The sequence below is a fragment of the Cervus canadensis genome, chromosome 2, assembly GCF_019320065.1.
Source record: "Cervus canadensis isolate Bull #8, Minnesota chromosome 2, ASM1932006v1, whole genome shotgun sequence".
NCBI classification, from domain to species: domain Eukaryota; kingdom Metazoa; phylum Chordata; class Mammalia; order Artiodactyla; family Cervidae; genus Cervus; species Cervus canadensis.
In genome coordinates this window covers 94,942,235-94,959,761 of record NC_057387.1, presented here as the reverse complement: position 1 = coordinate 94,959,761, position 17,527 = coordinate 94,942,235, and the positions used below count along the sequence as shown (strand labels likewise).

Sequence of the window (17,527 nt, the reverse complement as noted above, 5' to 3'; positions counted from 1 at the left end):
GTGAAAGGATTGAGTAGTGATTGAGCAAGTAGAGTGAGAGATACCCAACCAGCTGAGAGGAAACAATATATAAACTCATGGGAGATTCCTGAGAAGATAGAAGAGAGGATCCAAAATACAGCTGGAGAGACTGGCTTTTAATAGGAAGAGGAGGGCTACCGTTTGTAATTTAACAGGTGAGAGGGAGAGGAGTTATGTGGCTGTAGACCACGTGTGGTGGTAGAAAGGTAAGGGAATTCATAGCCAAGCATATGTTTCTTCTGTGAACAAACTCCTGTGGGACATCCAAGGGGCCAGTGGCACTATCCAGCCAGCAGGTGGAGTTCAGGAGAGAGGACTGGGCTGGAGATAGGCGTCTGAGTATCCCATGCTGACAGTGGGGAAGAACTCTTGGAATTAGGGGAAATTATCCATGGTTTCTAGCCCTGGCCTTGAGGGTGCTCTGTAGCTAAGTATGGCGGGGAGGAAGAATATAGGCAAGGTCATTCAGAACAGATTATCACCTTTCAGTCTGATCGGCAGTTCAGTATGTGTGGGTGGCGCCTGTTGCCCAGGGTGGTGGTCATGTTTGCTGATTATGCTCCCAACACGTAGGGACCTCAACAAAGTGTGGTGGTAGGAGGGTGACAGGGCCTGGGGCACAAGAGGACACACTGTAAGTCAGCCCACATCCTCTACCCCCACAGCAGAACGTGCAAATACATTCCTGGGCAAAGAGATGTGATGAGAATCAACTCAGTGGGCTTTCTAATAGGAATGGGGTGGCGATGAAAGAGCTCCAATGTTAAACTTTCTCAGGGTTAGTTTCTGAGTCCCCCAGTGTTGGTGGAAGCATTTTTGTAGCCCCGGTTCAGCCCCAGGACCAATCTTCTGGTGCTCATGGGAGAGAAGGTTTGGCAGCTTCAGGACTTTTCAATACCCCAGTCCTCTCCCTTTTGCCCCCAACCCCAGCCCACTTCTCCACAGCATGAGAACCAAAGGTGCTTTATTGCAATGTCTTTATTGCATTACTGGAGCAAGTTGGCCAGACTGTCCCCTCTTGGGGAAGGTAAAAAACAAAAAGACCAAAAGGTATCTCCCCTCGCCTCCCCCACCCTCCCCCACAACTGCACAGCAATGTCTGAACACACCTGGTGACAAGAACAACTTGCAAAAGTGGTCTAGGAACTACATTATGAACTGTCCCAGCACAAGACATACAGTTGGCTTCCTTGTGAATCAGATATTTTTACGTAACTACATGAATTTTTTTTGACTACATCAAAGACAACAGAAGAATAGGTTTTTCACGAGTAACAACAGGGCACCAAAGTCACATGCTGCAATTTGTAAGGAAACAAGGTTGTTTTTCGTCACAAGTGGCTGGAGCTAGAGCAAGGCTGAGCAGTTGACAGCAGAGGGCCCAGCTAGGCCCCCATCTGGACCCTCTGCTTTGAGGCCACTGAAGCCTCACTGAGAGCTAGCTAATAAAGAGTCTTAACTGGCAACAGAAAATACCTTGAAAAAACAGTAATTTGCCCAGATGCAGTTCTTGGCCCAAGAGGACCCATGAGACTCATTTCTTGCTGCAAGGAGACCCATGGAAGACACCACACTGGTTCTCAGAGCTTCTGCAAAGCCTGTGAGGGTCTCATCGAGGCTTGGAGACAGAGTAGGGGCGGTATCAGAAGTCTTGGCCAAATTAGGGGTAAGGACACTGCTAGTCTATACAAGCCTGAGCTATGGTTGAGGCTTGGTTAGCATCTGTGGCCAGATGGAGACAAAGCATTGTTCTGTGATGAAAGCTCCACCCAGAATAGACAGGCCTCTGACCAGTGTCCAGCCAGCCTGGAGCTGCTTCCACGTTGCTGGCCAGCTTCCCTAGCCAGGAAGACAGTGAGTCCCTCTGGTCTTGGTCTGTTTCTTTACCCTCTGCCTCAGTGAGACCGCACTGAAGATGCCAAGAGAGAATCCCAGGGCCCAGATCACGGGGTAAGACATGGAGCTAAGCTCTGATGAAGGAGGCCAGGACCACAGAATAAAGGAGCTGCATACTACCCCTCCCAGTGGTTAGTAGACTGGTCCCTCTGCTATTTCCACTGGTCAAGATCAAGCAAATCACGTGGCAACTAGTCAGAAAAGATACTTTCCAACTTCTCAAATGATCCCTATGTCTTAGTTCCCACGAAGCAACAAATTCAAGAATGAAAAACAGGAAAGCAACAAACAGGTGAAGGAATGTAGGACTTAAAAATGAGTGGCCCTCCTCCACAAGCCAGCCCAGTGTGGGCGATAGACTGCGCTTGCTCGCTCCCTACATGCCCTTAATTGATGCTGCCTGACAAGCAACACAGCATGGTTCAACATTACAGCATGTATCCTGGGTTTCATTTAAGAGATAACCAGAACACACTAAATTTTAATACCAGAAAGAAGGGATTCCTGGCACCCCATCTTGAGCATCTAGCTGTTTAAGGCACAAAGCCATCAGGCAGGCATGCCTCGCAGTAGTTGGTCTGGCCTTATTTCTCAGTAAAACTCTTAGCAAGATTTCAATCTGGCCATCTGGGGAAGGAATGTCCAGCTGGCTGGTATCAGTTAAGGGCTCAGGTTAGAACAGCGACACTGGAGGAGGTTTCATTTGTCTGCCTCATCCAATCCTGAAACTGCAACGTAACCAAGGAAAAGCCAAAGATATGCCCCCTTTCCTTTCTGTCTTCACTGTTAGTAACTGGAGGTTCTCCCCCAAATTTTAATCTATTTCTATGTCGTGGCACATTCTAGATCCTGTTACCAAGATAAATGCTCAGGGAAAGCAAAATTTCTTTCTTTCATCCCCCAAACTAGAGCTTCCCTAAGTGTAAACCTGATTCAATAAGACTCAGATATTGGCTTCCCTACTCAGCCAGGAAGCCTGACTGCACAGCTTTGGGCTCAAACAGCTGACTCATTCGAGCCGATTACAGCTCTCGGATTGGCTCAGAGGCAGCTGGACTCTTTTGTTTGTTAAATGAGTTTTGACTGATGGGGGTGGAACACGATGGAGGTAGGAGTAGATGCTGCCCCAACTCCACTTGCCCAGCTTCACTCAGCTGGAAGGCTTAAACCACATGAAGCAGAAGGTTCCTGGCCTAAAATCAGGGCCACTGGAGCATGAGGACAGTCTGTGCACATCATCTTAATGGCAGGATCACAAAAAAGGCAAAGAACAGCTTCCAGATGACTTCAGCTAACAGTCTGAATGCCAAGCCATCCTTTCCTCTCCTTGCAGAAGTTTCAGCAACCACTATCTGGAAGCACAAGGGTGACATACAGCCCTTGCCTGGGACACCAAAGCCCCGGGCCTGTGACCTCCTAAAGTCCCTGACCACACCTGGCTCCCTTCCAGCCACAGCCTTAGCCATCTATGGCTCCCCTGGCCCTACCCAGAAAAGGACAGGAGATGACAGGAAATTAAACACATTGACTGTTTCTGCAGGACCTTTCAACTTGTGGAAGCACATAGAAGAATGTTGTTCTAGATCATTATTTGGTATATCAAGCCATCTAAAAGCACTGGATTGCACCTTTTCTTTACTCATACACACAAGTTACAAAGGTTTCAAACAACAGATCATTCTTTAGGCTAAGAAAACACCACCACACAAGCACCAACTTCATTTTATAATTCAAAGCTCACCAGCCCACAAAAAGAACACTATTCCTCATCTCTGAGAAACAAGGGCAGGGCAAAAGGAATTACACTGACCAATTTTAGTGTCTGCTAAAACTAACAGTCTCTAGTTTTCCTTTTATTTTCAAGTTTTGGTTCAGAAGTGTGCATTCAGATACTAGTGCCACCATCTTCCATCGCACCCTAGTCTGGCAGCAAGCATTGTTTTGCTGGGACCAATGTGGTTTCGAAACATAATGCTTCTTTAGAGAGAGGAGCTACTGAGATGCTGACACCTAAACTATACTGGTTAGGTACCTTCGGTTGAAGTTTTTTACCCACAGATTACAATTCTTTAAATGAAATCCCAAGCCTCCCCATTTTCCTTTGGTTGTCTTTTTCACCAAATGCCATTCTACCACTGAACCAAAACCACCTTCTTTTTGGGAGGAAGAGAGACCGCCAGACCAAAACAGACTCCCAACAGGGCCAAGCCCCACCACGGTCTTAAAGCACCTTGGCCTCTCAGAAGAGGACAGGGACTCCTCAGAGGCTTCCAGATACAACCCCCACCCCAATCAGGCCTAACATGTTCTCTTGAGGGTGCCTGGCTAAGTAAAACAAAAACCCCAATGAAAGACTTTCCCAAAAACCAGCATCTGCTCCCAGCTTCCTATGTCAGTGCAGTGGCACGGCTGAGTCCCCGAGAACCCCAGGCCCCATACGTCCCCATCCTGGCCGGCTGCTGCTCGGCCTCTCCACTTCACATTCACAGAATCACTTCTTGTGCAAAACAAGCAGTCTACGTAGAAAGAATGCCCTCATAGTCTAATAAAAACTGTAGAAAAGTGTTGCCAGAGAGCCACTGCTCCCTCTTTATCTGCAGAGCGAGGGCATCTGTGCGTGGACAGGGTAGGCGAGCCTGACGTTGAGAGAGTCGTTGTGCTGCACCAGGGACGTCTGCTGGTAGTGCAGCACCAGCTCCTTCAGGGAGCCGTACAGGTTGTAGGGCTCTGCGAAGCCGTAGCCCCGAGCAGTGCTGTAGATCACGCAGTGCTTCACCTCTCCATCGGCGCTGCAACGACAACACACAGACACCGCAGGGCGTTACGGCCGATGGCAACATACAGGCGCCCTAAAGACCAGAAGTCTGACAGCAATTGTTCTGCAAAGGAGAAGCAGCAGCCTTTCGTCCATCAGAGCTTGTATGACATCACACCCTTGTGTCCCCCCAGCCCCTTCCACACTGGTCACAGAGACACCCTTCATTTCCCAAGACTTGGTGGGGCTCAAATGGATGGCTGCATTCAGTCACTTAGCTCTGGACCTTAATTAGGTGAGAATGCACTGGAAGGGGCAAACCAAACCAAACCAAAAAAAAATTTAATGTACGAATCAGTTGTTTTTAAAATAGGCACAAGATTGTGCAACAATAACTAATTCCAGAATATTTTCATCACCCTAAAAAGAAACCACGTAACCATCAACATTCACTGTATTCCTCCCTCCCCTTAGACCCTGGTGACCAATAATCTACTTCCTGTCACTGTGGCTTTGCCTATTCCGGACATTTTATATAAATGGAATCATACAATATTACTCAATCTTTTGTCTGGCTACTTTCACTTGGAACACCATTTTCAAAGTTCTTTTATGTGGTATCATGTATTGAGACTTCATTTCTCCTCAGGGTTGAGTAATATTCCATTGTATAGATACACTACAATTTGGTTATTCATTCATCAATTTATGGGTCACTTGGATTGTTAACATTTTTTGGCTATAATGAATATTTATGTACAAGTTTTTGTATGGACGCCTGTTTTCAGTCCTCTTAGATGTATATGTAAGAGGGCAACTGTTGAATCATAAGTGAAACAAGCTTTTTGGGAATTCCCCGGCAGGCCAGTGGCAAGGACTCTGTGCTTTCACTGCTATGGCCCCAGGTTCAATCCCTCGTGGGAGAACTAAGATTCCACAAGCCACATGGCATGCGCCCCCACCCTGCCTGCCAAAGAAAGTTAAACCTTTTGAGGAACTGCCAAACTGTTTTCTGAAGTGTTGCACCACTTTAAATTCCTGCCAGCAGCTTTCTCCACATCCCTGTCAAGACTTGTCATTGTCCATCTTTTTAGTATCTCATTGTAGTTTTGATTTACAGCTCCCTAATGACTAATAATGTTGAGCATCTTTTCATATGTTTATTGACCATCTTTATATCTTCTCTAAAGAAATGTCTATTTGCCGTTGCCCATTTTTAAATTGGGGCAGTTGTCTTTTTATTAAGAGTTCTTTATGTATTAGACACTAGTTGATTAGATGTATGATTTGCAAATATTTTCTCCCATTCTGTGGGTTGTCTTTCCACTTTCCCGATAGTGTCCTTTGATGCAGACAGTCTTTAATTGTGGGGAAGTCCAATTCATCGTTTTGTTATTCGTGCTTTTGATATGTAAGAGACCACTGGCCATTCCAAAGTAACAAAGATTTATGCCTACGTTTTCTCCTAAGTGTTTTATCTTTTAGCCCTTACATTTAGTTATATGACACATTTTGAGTTCAATTTTGTATGTGGCATGAAGTGGGGATCCAAATTCATTCTTTTGCATGTGGCTCACTAGCTGTCCCAGCACTGTGTTGAAATGACTGTTTTTTCCCCTTTGAATGGTCTTGAGAACCTTGTTGAAAACCAACTGGCCGTAACTGTAGGGGGTTATCTCGTGGCTGTCATTTCTATTCCTTGATTCACGTTTAGTCTTCTGTTTTGCTTAGTTACTCAGTCGTGTCCAACTCTTTGCAACCCCATGGACTGTAGCCCACCAAGGCTCCCCTGTCCATGAAATTCTCCAGGCAAGAGTACTGGAGTGGGTTGCCACTTTCTTCTCCAGGGAATCTTCCCGACTCAGGGATCAAACCTGGGTCTCCTGCATTGCAGGATTCTTTACCAGCAGAGCTACCAGGGAAGCCCTCAGAGTTCAGTTCAGTTGCTCAGTCATGTCTGATTCTTTGTGACCCCACAGACTGCAGCACGCCAGGCCTCCCTGTCCATCACCAACTCCCGGAGTTTACTCAAACTCATATCCATTGAGTCGGTGATGCCATCCAACCATCTCATCCTCTGTCGTCCCCTTCTCCTGCCTTCAATCTTTCCCAGCATCAGGGTCTTTTCAAATGAGTCAGTTCTTTGCATCAGGTAGCCAAAGTATTGAGTTTCAGCTTCAACATCAGTCCTTCCAATGAGCATTCAGGACTGATTTCCTTTAAGATGGACTGGTTGGATCTCCTTGCAGTCCAAGGGACTCTCAAGAGTCTTCTCCAACACCACAGTTCAAAAGCATCAATTCTTCAGTGCTCAGCTTTCTATATAGTCCAACTCTCACATCCATCCATGACTACTGGAAAAACTACAGCCTTGACTAGATGGACCTTTGTTATTTGTTAGCAAAGTAATGTCTCTGCTATTTAACATGCTGTCTAGGTTGGTCATAACTTTTATCTTACATTAGTACTTCACAATTTTAATTACTACAACTCTGTAGTAAGTTTTCAAATTGGGAAATATACTTCAGCTCTTTCCTATTCCTTCAGGATTATTTTAACTGTTCTGGATCCCTTGTATTATCGTATCAATTTTAAGATCAGCTTGTCATTTCTGTACAAAGCCAGCTGGTACTGTTTATGGGGATTATACCAAACACACAAATCAATGTGGAAAGTCCTGCCATCTATGAACACAGGATGTTTTCCCACTTATTTAGATTTTAAGTTCTTTCAGTGATGTTTCATAGTTTTCACTGTACAGCTCTTGCAACTTTAAACCTAGGCATTTTATAATTTTTATGCTATTACACATTTTCAGGTTGTTCACTTCTAGTATACAGAAATACAACTGATTTTTGTTTTCTAATCTTTTAACCTGCACCCTGCTGAATGCATTTATTAGTTCTAATAGTTTACTTCTTCCTTTCTAATCTGGATGCCTTTTCTTTTTCTTGCCTAAATGCCCCAGCTAGAATTTTCTGTACAATGATTAGAAGTGATGAGAAAATACATCCTTAGTCTCTTCCTGCTCTTAAAGTACTCAGTTTTTTACCACTAAGTATGATGTCAGCTGTGGGTGTTTCATGTTCTTTATCAGGTTGGGAAGTACCCTCCTATCTCTAGTTTTTTCAGTGTGTTTTAACAAATAAGAGTGTAAAAATACTTCTTCTTAAATCTACTGAAATAATGAGTAGATTTTTGTCAGTTGATTTTTGTCCTTAATCTATTTATATGGTTTATTTACACTGATTTTTAATCCTACTTAGTTATGGTTTATAATCCTTCTTATATGCTGCTGGAGTTGCTTTGCTAGTGTTTTGTTAAAGATGTTTATGTCTATATTCATAAGGAATATACCTTCATTAAACAAACTGGGAAGTATCTGCTCCAATTTTTTGGAAAGTCTATGAAGGAATTGTGTTAATTCTTTTCATAATGTTTGGTAGAATTCACCAATAAAACTAACTAGGCCTGGGGTTTTCTTTGTGGATAGTTTTTTAAATTAGTGATTCAATTTCTATACTTACTATAGTTCTATTCAGATTTTCTACTTCCTGTTAAGTCAGTTTTGGCAGTTTGTGTGCTTCAGGCATTTGTCTATTTCATCTAGGTTGTTTAATTTGTTAGCATATAATTATTTATAGTATTCCATCATTATTTTTTTTTAATCTCTGTAAGGGCTACAACTAGTGTCCCCTCCTTCACCCTGATTTTAGGAATTTGTGTCTTCTCTCTCCGGGTGTGTGCGTGCGTGTGAGTTTAGCTTTGTTGTTGTTGTTCAGTGATTAAGTCATGTCCAACTCTTTGCAACCCTATGGAATGCAGCATGCCAGGTTCCTCTGTCCTTCACTACCTCCTGGAGTTTGCTCAAATTCATGTGCATTGAATTGGTTTACTCAAACTCGTGTCTACGGAGTCGGTTCATCTCATCCTCTGCCACCCTCTTCTTTTGCCTTCAGTCTTGCCCAGCATCAGGGGCTTTTCCAGTGAGTCAGCTCTTCGCATCAGGTGGCCAAAGTATTAGAGCTTCAGCATCAGTCCTTCCAATGAATATTCAGGATTGATTTCCTTTAGGATTAACTGGTTGGATCTCCTTGCTATCCAAGGGACTCTAGAGAGTCTTTTCTGGCACCACAGTTCAAAAGCATCAATTCTTTGGTGCTCAGCCTTCTTTATAGTCCAGCTCTCACATCTGTACATGACTACTAGAAAAGAGGTTATCAATTTTATTCATCCCATCATCCCATCTTTCAGCTTCGTTGATTTCCTCAATTATTTTCTATTCTCCATTTTATTTACTTCTGTTCTAATCTTTATTATTCCCTTCTTTCTGCTTGTCTGGGTTTAGTTAGCTCTTTTTTCAGTTTCTTAAGGTGGAAGAAAGTAGGTTATTGATTTGAGAGCTTCAATTATAAATTTCCCTCTTAGCAATGCTTTAGCTACAGTAGATAAGTTTCGCTACTCTGTGTTTCTCTTTTAACCCAAAGTATTTTCTAATTTCCCTTGTTTTCTTTTTTTAATCTATTGGTAATTTAGGAATATGTTACTTATTGTCCATTCTGTGAATTTCCCAAATTTCCTTATTTTTTTATTTCTAATATCTTTCCATTGTGGTTATAGACAACATATTTTGTATGATCTCAACCCTATTTATTGAGACTTGTGGCCTAAAGTGCGGTCTAGCCTGGATGATATTTCATGTATACTTGAGAAGAATGTGTGTTCTGCTATTGTTAGGTGGAGTGTGCTAAAGATGTCTCTGTGTGTGTGTGGGTGAGTTCAGTCGTGCCCAGCTCTTCACGACCCCATGGACTGTCGTCCACCAGGCTCCTCTATCCATGGAATTTCCCAGGCAAGAATACTGGAGCAGGTTGCCATTTCTTTATCCAGGGGATCTTCCCGACCCAGGGATCAAATCCACATCTCTTACATCTCCTGCATTAGCAGGCTGGTTCTTTACCACTAGCACCACCAGCTAGGTCTAGTTGTTTTATAGAGTTGTTCAAGTCTTCTGTTTCCTTGTTGATCTATATGTTCTATCCCTAATCAAATTTCTTACGCCAAATGGCAATAACAATGTAAGGATCACAACTGCTCACTACCTAACATAAATACATCCATTGTTGGCTACAGGTCTCTAGCCTGAGAAGGCTGTAGAGTTAAGCAAGTCCTTAACTTAGTCCTAAGTAAATTGGAAAATCACTGTAAGCAGGCTTTCTATAGCTATAGTGGCTGGCAAACAAGTAGAAGTCTGTGATGCCAGACTCTTGCTTCCAATGTCCCCCAAGGTGAACCCCAATATGATACATGACTGAAGCTGGTTTTCATAGGCAACAGAAATCCACACTACTGGTCAAGTCTATGGCTAAAGAGAAGGGGAAAAGAATACAGCTCCCAAGATGCTAAAGCTGCTCCCTGGTCTCTCAGGAACTACGTGAGCAGCTGAGCAGCACCTTCCACCAGCCAAGTCCTTAACCCACAAGGCTGCCACACAGGGACCTGGATAAGGGTGAGGGGCTAATGCACTGGGCTTACTGTCTTCTTTTTATTGTTCTTAACAAGATCTCAGATCCCACAAGAGCCATCTTCTCCTGCCATTTCCACTCAGAAAACTTGAGGATCTGAGCCCAGGTCACAAAGAAATGAAATGTTTCAAGTAGCTCTATCCAGGGATAACATTAATCCAATACCTCCCTTACATTTTGCCCACAGACACCCCACTATTCATCCTTTCCAAGTCCAGCTCAACACCACCTCTTACACAAAATCTCCCAACCCTTTCTCCACCAGACTCAGTTCTTCATGCACACAGCCTACTGGTGATACCTATGTCACGGTGATTTCATTTATCTTGGATATTTTACTGTGAAATGAAGAGAGCGTGGTGCAAAAAAAAAAAGTGGGTTTTGAAACCAGGTAAAGCTGGATTCAAACTCTGCATGACAGAGATAGATCGCTAAGGATAAGTAAAAGCACTCTGTTAATACAAGTGTCTTTTGTCTAGCCTCACCACTTTGTCCTCAAATCATTTGTGATCCTTGCTTGCTTTCTGGAATGTCCAGCAGCAGCATCATTATCATAATAATATTAGTAAACAACATTTACTTATTATATTCCAGCACTGATCAAAGCATATTATATCACATATATTAACTCATACAGTACTGTAAAAACCCTTAAGTAGATATTATTATTATGCTTCTTTTATAGATAAAGAAACTAGGAAAAGAAAAGTTAAGTAATTTACCCTAGGTCACACATATGGTTAAGTAGTAGAGTTAGGATTTGAATCCTGTATATCTGATCCCAAAGCTTCTCTCATGACCATCATACTATACGTCCTCTCTAGGTATGGTCATTGTCAATGTAAACATACTAATAGCAAATATATATATATATTCCTTAAAAAGGCATCTGTTTTATATATATACATAAAACAGCAAAATCTGACTGAGGCATAATTAGTTGTCCCTAGAATTTCAGTTTCCATTAAAAGGAAAATAAGCTTTTCCAAACAGTCGTAAGAAAACATCCAAAATAAATAAATAAATAAATAAAATTAAAAAAGAAAAAAAAAGAAAACATCCAACATTTTCTATCACTAACTCAACACAATACTATTTAAGTACAAAACTTAGTTTTTCTTCTGAAGTAAAAACAGTTCTATTTAATCAAGTCTTCATAATCTGACAATGAAAGCCAAGTTAGGCATGCAGGAGACTACTAAAGAATTAAGTGAGAAAAAAAAAAAAAGAATTAAGTGATCTTTTCAATTGAAAAATCTCCAATTATTTTTCACAGATACCTGAAATCCAACAACAAACAACTGCAGGGCCTAGCCTGCTTACCATTTAAATTAAAATCTCCAAAATAACTTCAGATTATATATCTCCTAAAGCAACTAACTTTTCTTCGTACAAATATTAAAGGTCTAAGCCATGGTTACTTGTTTTACCATATTTCAAATAATTTGATTTGAACTTTATGAGTGGTTGATTTTCTATTAATCAATGTAGAAGTTTTCAAAAGGTTATATCGCCAGAGAAGACTTACACCACAGAGCAAGCATAACATCCTTTCTTGCTACTCTCACGGATTAAGAATGCACCGTCAGGTTTCCCATAAAGCAAGTCCTCAGCTTGTACTCGGTTGATATCCTCAACAAACCAGGTTTTCTCATCATAATGGGGCAGGTTTTCATCTTCCTCATTGATAAAATAGGTCCTAAAAATCAAATGTTAAAATATTATTCTAACAATCAGTTTACTTATATCTAAAAGCAAATTCACGAATAAAACTTTTCTCTTCTAAATCTTAACCACAAAATAACAAAGTAGAATTGCAAGTAGTTGGATTTTTTAAAAATAATTTCAAAAAATAAGATAAAAAAAATTTCATTATTTGCTATCATGTAGAAAGCACAAGATTCAGGTGTCTCATTCAAAATTCTGACTCCTGACTGTTTAAATAAGCAATGCTTAAGCATCCAGGTTTCATATGGTTTGGCGGGTCTGTGAACTCAAGTGCCTATGGCATACTCTTGAAGCATTTCAATTTAAAGAGGTGCAAAGTCCTTGATTCAAATGTCCTCAAATAACAGAGAGGACATTTGCTCAAGTAACTCAGCAAGCATTAAGAAGGCCCATGTCTTACACTGGCAACAAAGCCCTCTGATGGAAAGGTACAGCGAGAACTCACTCATCAGCATCCTCATTCTTGATCCCCAGCCAGGCATTCAGGCGCTTCTGTCTCACTCCTTTGTGATTGAGCCACCTTCCAGAAGAAAGACATCACTGTCAGCATCGGTGCAAAGTAGACACATAACCAAACATCCAGGCCCAGGAGCTTCTTTTCCCTAGTCCCACTAAGAATGGCCAGAGATTTCCCTAAATTTAATAGTTTCTATATTACTTTTCCTTCAACTTTCAGCAAAAGGCAGAAACAGAAAGCTTTCCTTTCTGTTTTTCACTTTCCTTTTCTAGAAGATTATATCACCACGAGCGCACACATCCTTGCACTCAGACACCACGGGACAGTTGTTTCTGAAATCGTCAGTTAGGTGAGCGTGTGTCACATTTGCAATCTCCACTGAGCCACAGGATGCAATTCCTCCACAGCCTACTATTAATACATTGAGTTTAAAATTCTAAAACAGAATTTCAAGGTCTATTTTTACACCCAAAGCAAGCCACAAGAAATTGAGGGTAGCAATCTGAGTAATTAATGCAAATTTACTTCATCACCAGGAAAATCACAGTATTTTAAAATATACCAACATTTAAGATGTATAATGATATAAATCATTTCATTTAGCATCACTGAGATGGATGATGGCCTAAAACTTGAGTATAAAAACTCTTTCATTCATCATCATCCCCCAACCAAGCCCCTGTTCATTCAGATCTCATCATAAACATCTCCTCCGGGAGGACTACCCTAATTGTCCCAACCAAGGCAGTCCACCAGTCACTCTTTACACTTTTCCTTATTTTCCTTATCACGTATAAAACAATACATTCTAGAGACAAAACCTGAACAAAGCATCGAAGACCTAACATCCAATTAGCATTCTGTTACTAATTGTATGGTCTTTTTTTGTTTGTTTATTCTAAAAAAGATATAAAGTTGGAAGTTATAACATAAATTCAGTGCACATAAGATGAACTTATTCTCTTTATGTTCAGTTTCATTTTCAACTTAAAATCTCTAATCAAACTATAATTTTGTTTACTATGTATTATGACATCTCACTTAGTTTGTATCAGTTAGGGTCTTAGCTAGATGGAAAAGGAACAGTCAAACTGGTAGCTGAGAAGAGTTCACTATTTACAAAGGTCTGGAGATGTTTTAGAGAAACTCCCTGGGGCGAGCAATAGTGTGAAGCCAAGGTATCCTAGAATTGAAGAATCAGCTGTAGAGAGCAGTGACTTGAACCCAGAGAGTACCATTTGGGGAATGCCACCTTTGGTAGAAAATGAGGACACAGCCAACTCATAGGGATCACAAGGGGAAGAAGTTAGAAAATAAAATATTCTTACTTTACTTTCCTTCTGCCCTCTCATCTCCTGCCAGTGCCTTCAAATGGCCAAAGCTAATGAGAAGCCAGAGGGCAAAGAGATCTGTTTTCTTAGGCACAGAGCAGGGTAGAAAAAGAAGAGTAGAAACTGTGAAGGCAAATGGAAAATTCCAGCACACCCAATGAAATGGATTAACTTTAAGTGGACTTTTTTTCCAGGACCTATGATCCTCTGATAAAGAGATGGCTTCCTGTACTCAAGGACTGTTTGCACAGCATAAGAGAATGGCTTATTTAGGATACATTTTAAGGTAAGATTAAACTAACTTTTGTAGTCACAATCTGTACCTTTACTGAACAATTATTGGCATGGTAATATCCTTCAGAATTCTTTATAAACACTGCTGCCCCATCTTGCCTCTCTAATTTCATATTTGGGAAGTTGACTTTTGGAGCTATGTGTAAGATGATATTTATTCAAATTAAGTTTTATTATATTCAATCTGGATCATAGTTTCAGTCTCCTGAAATCTTTCTAGTCTCTAATATCTTATCATCTATCTGATCAGCTGTTTCTCCCAGCTTTTAAAAATATGATCAGCTGCTAATGACCATCTAATTTTTGATAACAATGTTACTTAGGGCATTGCTGTGGATGGACTGACACAGACTACACAAAGCCTACTCTAGGATGGCAGTAAGTCACAGTTTATCAGTCAAGTTAGACTAAGTTGTATTATGGCAAGTTATTCTTTATTTTGAATTTATGAATTTAGGTTTATGAAAACCAGCAAAAGTAAGCAATAATCATGAAAACTAACTCCTAATGGAAAAGAATTGCAAATTCCTTTTATAAAAAAGGAATTTTAAAGGTTTTTAGGAAATTCCCTGGTGGTTCACTGGTTAGGACTTGGTGCTTTCACTGCCGTGGGCCTGGCTTCAATCCCTGGTTGGGGAACCAAGATCCTGCAAGCCACGGATGGCACAGCCAAGAATAAAATTAAAATAAATAAAGGCTTTTATATTTAAGAAATATTTTATTCTAAAGAATAGCAAGGAGAGATAAGAAAGCCTTCCTCAGCAAGGCAAAGAAATAGAGGAAAACAACAGAATGGGAAAGAATAGAGATCTCTTCAAGAAAATTAGAGATACCAAGGGAACATTTCAGGCATAGATGGGCTCAAAAAAGGACAGAAATAGTATGGACCTGACAGAAGCAGAAGATATTAAGAAAGGTGGCAAGAACACAGAACTACACAAAAAAGATCTTCACGACCCAGATAATCACGATGGTGTGATCATTCACCTAGAGCCAGACATCCTGGAATGTGAAGTCAAGTGGGTCTTAGGAAGCATCACTATGAACAAAGCTAGTGGAGGTGATGGAATTCCAGTTGAGCTATTTCAAATCCTAAAAGATGATGCTGTGAAAGTGCTGCACTCAATACGTCAGCAAATTTGGAAAACTCAGCAGTGGCCACAGAACTGGAAAAGGTCAGTTTTCATTCCAATCCCAAAGAAAGGAAATGCCATAGAATGCTCAAACTACTGCACAATTGCACTCATCTCACATGCTAGTAAAGTAATGCTCAAAATTCTCCAAGCCAGGCTTCAGCAATACATGAACCTCCAGATGTTCAAGCTGGATTTAGAAAAGGCAGAGGAACCAGAGATCAAACTGCCAACATCCGTTGGATCACTGAAAAAGGAAGGGTTTCAGAAAAACATCTACTTCTGCTTTATTGACTATGCCAAAGCCTTTGACTGTGTGGATCACAATAAACTGTGGAAAATTAAGAAAGAGATGGGAATACCAGACCACCTGACCTGCCTCTTGATTAATCTGTATGCAAGTCAGGAAGCAACAGTTAGAACTGAACATGCAACAACAGACTGGTTCCAAATAGGAAAAGAAGTACATCAAGGCTGTACATTGTCACCCTGCTTATTTAACTTATATGCAGAATACATCATGAGATATGTTGGGCTGGAAGAAGCATAAGCTAGAATCAAGATTGCAGGGAGAAATATCAATAACCTCAGATACGCAGGTGACACCACCCTTATGGCAGAAAGTGAAGAAGAACTAAAAAGCCTCTTGATGAAAGTGAAAGAGGAGAGTGAAAAAGTTGGCTTAAAGCTCAACATTCAGAAAACTAAGATCATGGCATCCGGTCCCATCACTTCATGGCAAATAGATGGGGAAGCAGTGGAAACAGTGATAGACTTTATTTTGGGGGGCTCCAAAATCACTGCAGATGGTGACTGCAGCCATGAAATTAAAAGACGCTTGCTCCTTGGAAGAAAAGTTATGACCAACCTAGACTGCATACTAAAAAGCAGAGACATTACTTTGCCAACAAAGGTCTGTCTAGTCAAGGCTGTGGTTTTTCCGGTAGTCATGGATGGATGTGAGAGTTGGACTATAAAGAAAGCTGAGCACCGAAGAACTGATCTTCTGAACTGTGGTGTTGGAGAAGACTCTTGAGAGTCCCTTGGACTGCAAGAAGATCCAACCAGTCCATCCTAAAGGAAATCAGTCCTGGGTGTTCACTGGAAGGACTGATGTTGAAGCTGAAACTCCAATACTTTGGCCACCTGATGCAAAGAGCTAACTCATTTGAAAAGACCCTGATGCTGGGAAAAATTGAGGGAAGGAGGAGAAGGGGATGACAGAGGATGAGATGGTTGGATGGCATCACTGACTCAATGGACATGAGTTTGTGTAGGCTCCGGGAGTTAGTGATGGACAGGGAGGCCTGGTGTGCTGCAGTTCATGGGGTCACAAAGAGTCAGACATGACTGAGTGACTGAACCGAACTGACTTATTCTATATTTAAGAAATGAAATCCTTATTTAGGCATTCAAGAATATTCTAGAAACAGTACATTGGCATCTCAGGAGAAAAGAATCTCAAAAAGTCCTTATGGGCTATATATATAGCAAGAAGTCAGAGAAACGGCCACATGCAAAGGGGACTTGATGAACTAATGACAATCTCTTCTTGGGTGCTACAGAATTCCAACCTATTCCATCTTCAAAACAGGGCCAAAGAGAGGTTGTATTCAGCATCACGTAGCAGTACAACCAGTCTCTTCCAGGACTGACTATACAGTTTCAGTGTTAGAGCAGATCAGGCCCATCAATCCTAGTGCTGTCTTTGGTAGAAACATCGAAGCATGGAGTATGGACACTGGACTGTTCTCCCTGAAGCAATGGTTCCAAAAGTGGTAATGGTTTCTGTGTCTCCCTAAACATTTTAGCAGGGTACAAGCAGGTCATGGCTTATCACCCATGATGGCACCTAAATTCTGTTTTATATTTAGTTTTATATTAGCTTTAGAACTTGTTAAAGGAATTTTCAAGGTCAGTTTGCCATACTTAGTCATGCACCTAGAAATGGTAGGTTTCTCAGTATCTCATCACTTTCCAGGGCAAAGAAATGCTTCCATTCATTCCTTTGGTCTATGGCACAGCCTTCTGGGGCTTTTCTTTAGCTTCATCATGTGACCAGGACCATATAAGTATTCCAAGAGCAGACACACCCTGCTTGTATACAAAGCCACCTCTTGGCCTTGCTTTCAAAGCTCTTCTGTGTACTTCCTCGGCTCTTTTTGGCCACAGTAGCAAACTGAAAGATCTCTAGAGAGGAGTGTTATTAAAAACTACTTAGTAATTGTTTGCTTCTGAAACAATCACCTTAAATTTTCCTCTTCTGAAACTCAACAGCCAATGTTCCAACCTCTAAGTTTGTATTTTATCCCCTCCCTCTTTCTCACACAAAGAAACCCTGAAGTCTATAGAAAACCCAGTCAGAGGTCTTTACTTTGCCTCCTCCT

At 41.3% G+C, this 17,527-nt stretch overlaps 1 protein-coding gene across 4 annotated transcripts in view; it reads right to left on the bottom strand.

Annotated features, from left to right (window-relative positions):
* Window positions 1–981: 981 nt before the first annotated feature.
* PIK3R3 (phosphoinositide-3-kinase regulatory subunit 3) overlaps window positions 982–17,527 on the bottom strand; it is a 96,762-nt gene continuing 80,216 nt past the window's right edge. For all 4 annotated transcript variants that reach the window (XM_043461473.1, XM_043461474.1, XM_043461475.1 and 1 more), the window contains 3 exons: window positions 12,371–12,445; window positions 11,726–11,896; window positions 982–4,706 (listed from right to left, as the gene is read on the bottom strand). In XM_043461473.1, coding sequence (XP_043317408.1) covers window positions 4,508–4,706; window positions 11,726–11,896; window positions 12,371–12,445 — 445 coding nt within the window. In that variant the 3' untranslated portion in view covers window positions 982–4,507. The remainder of the gene's footprint in view (window positions 4,707–11,725; window positions 11,897–12,370; window positions 12,446–17,527) is intronic.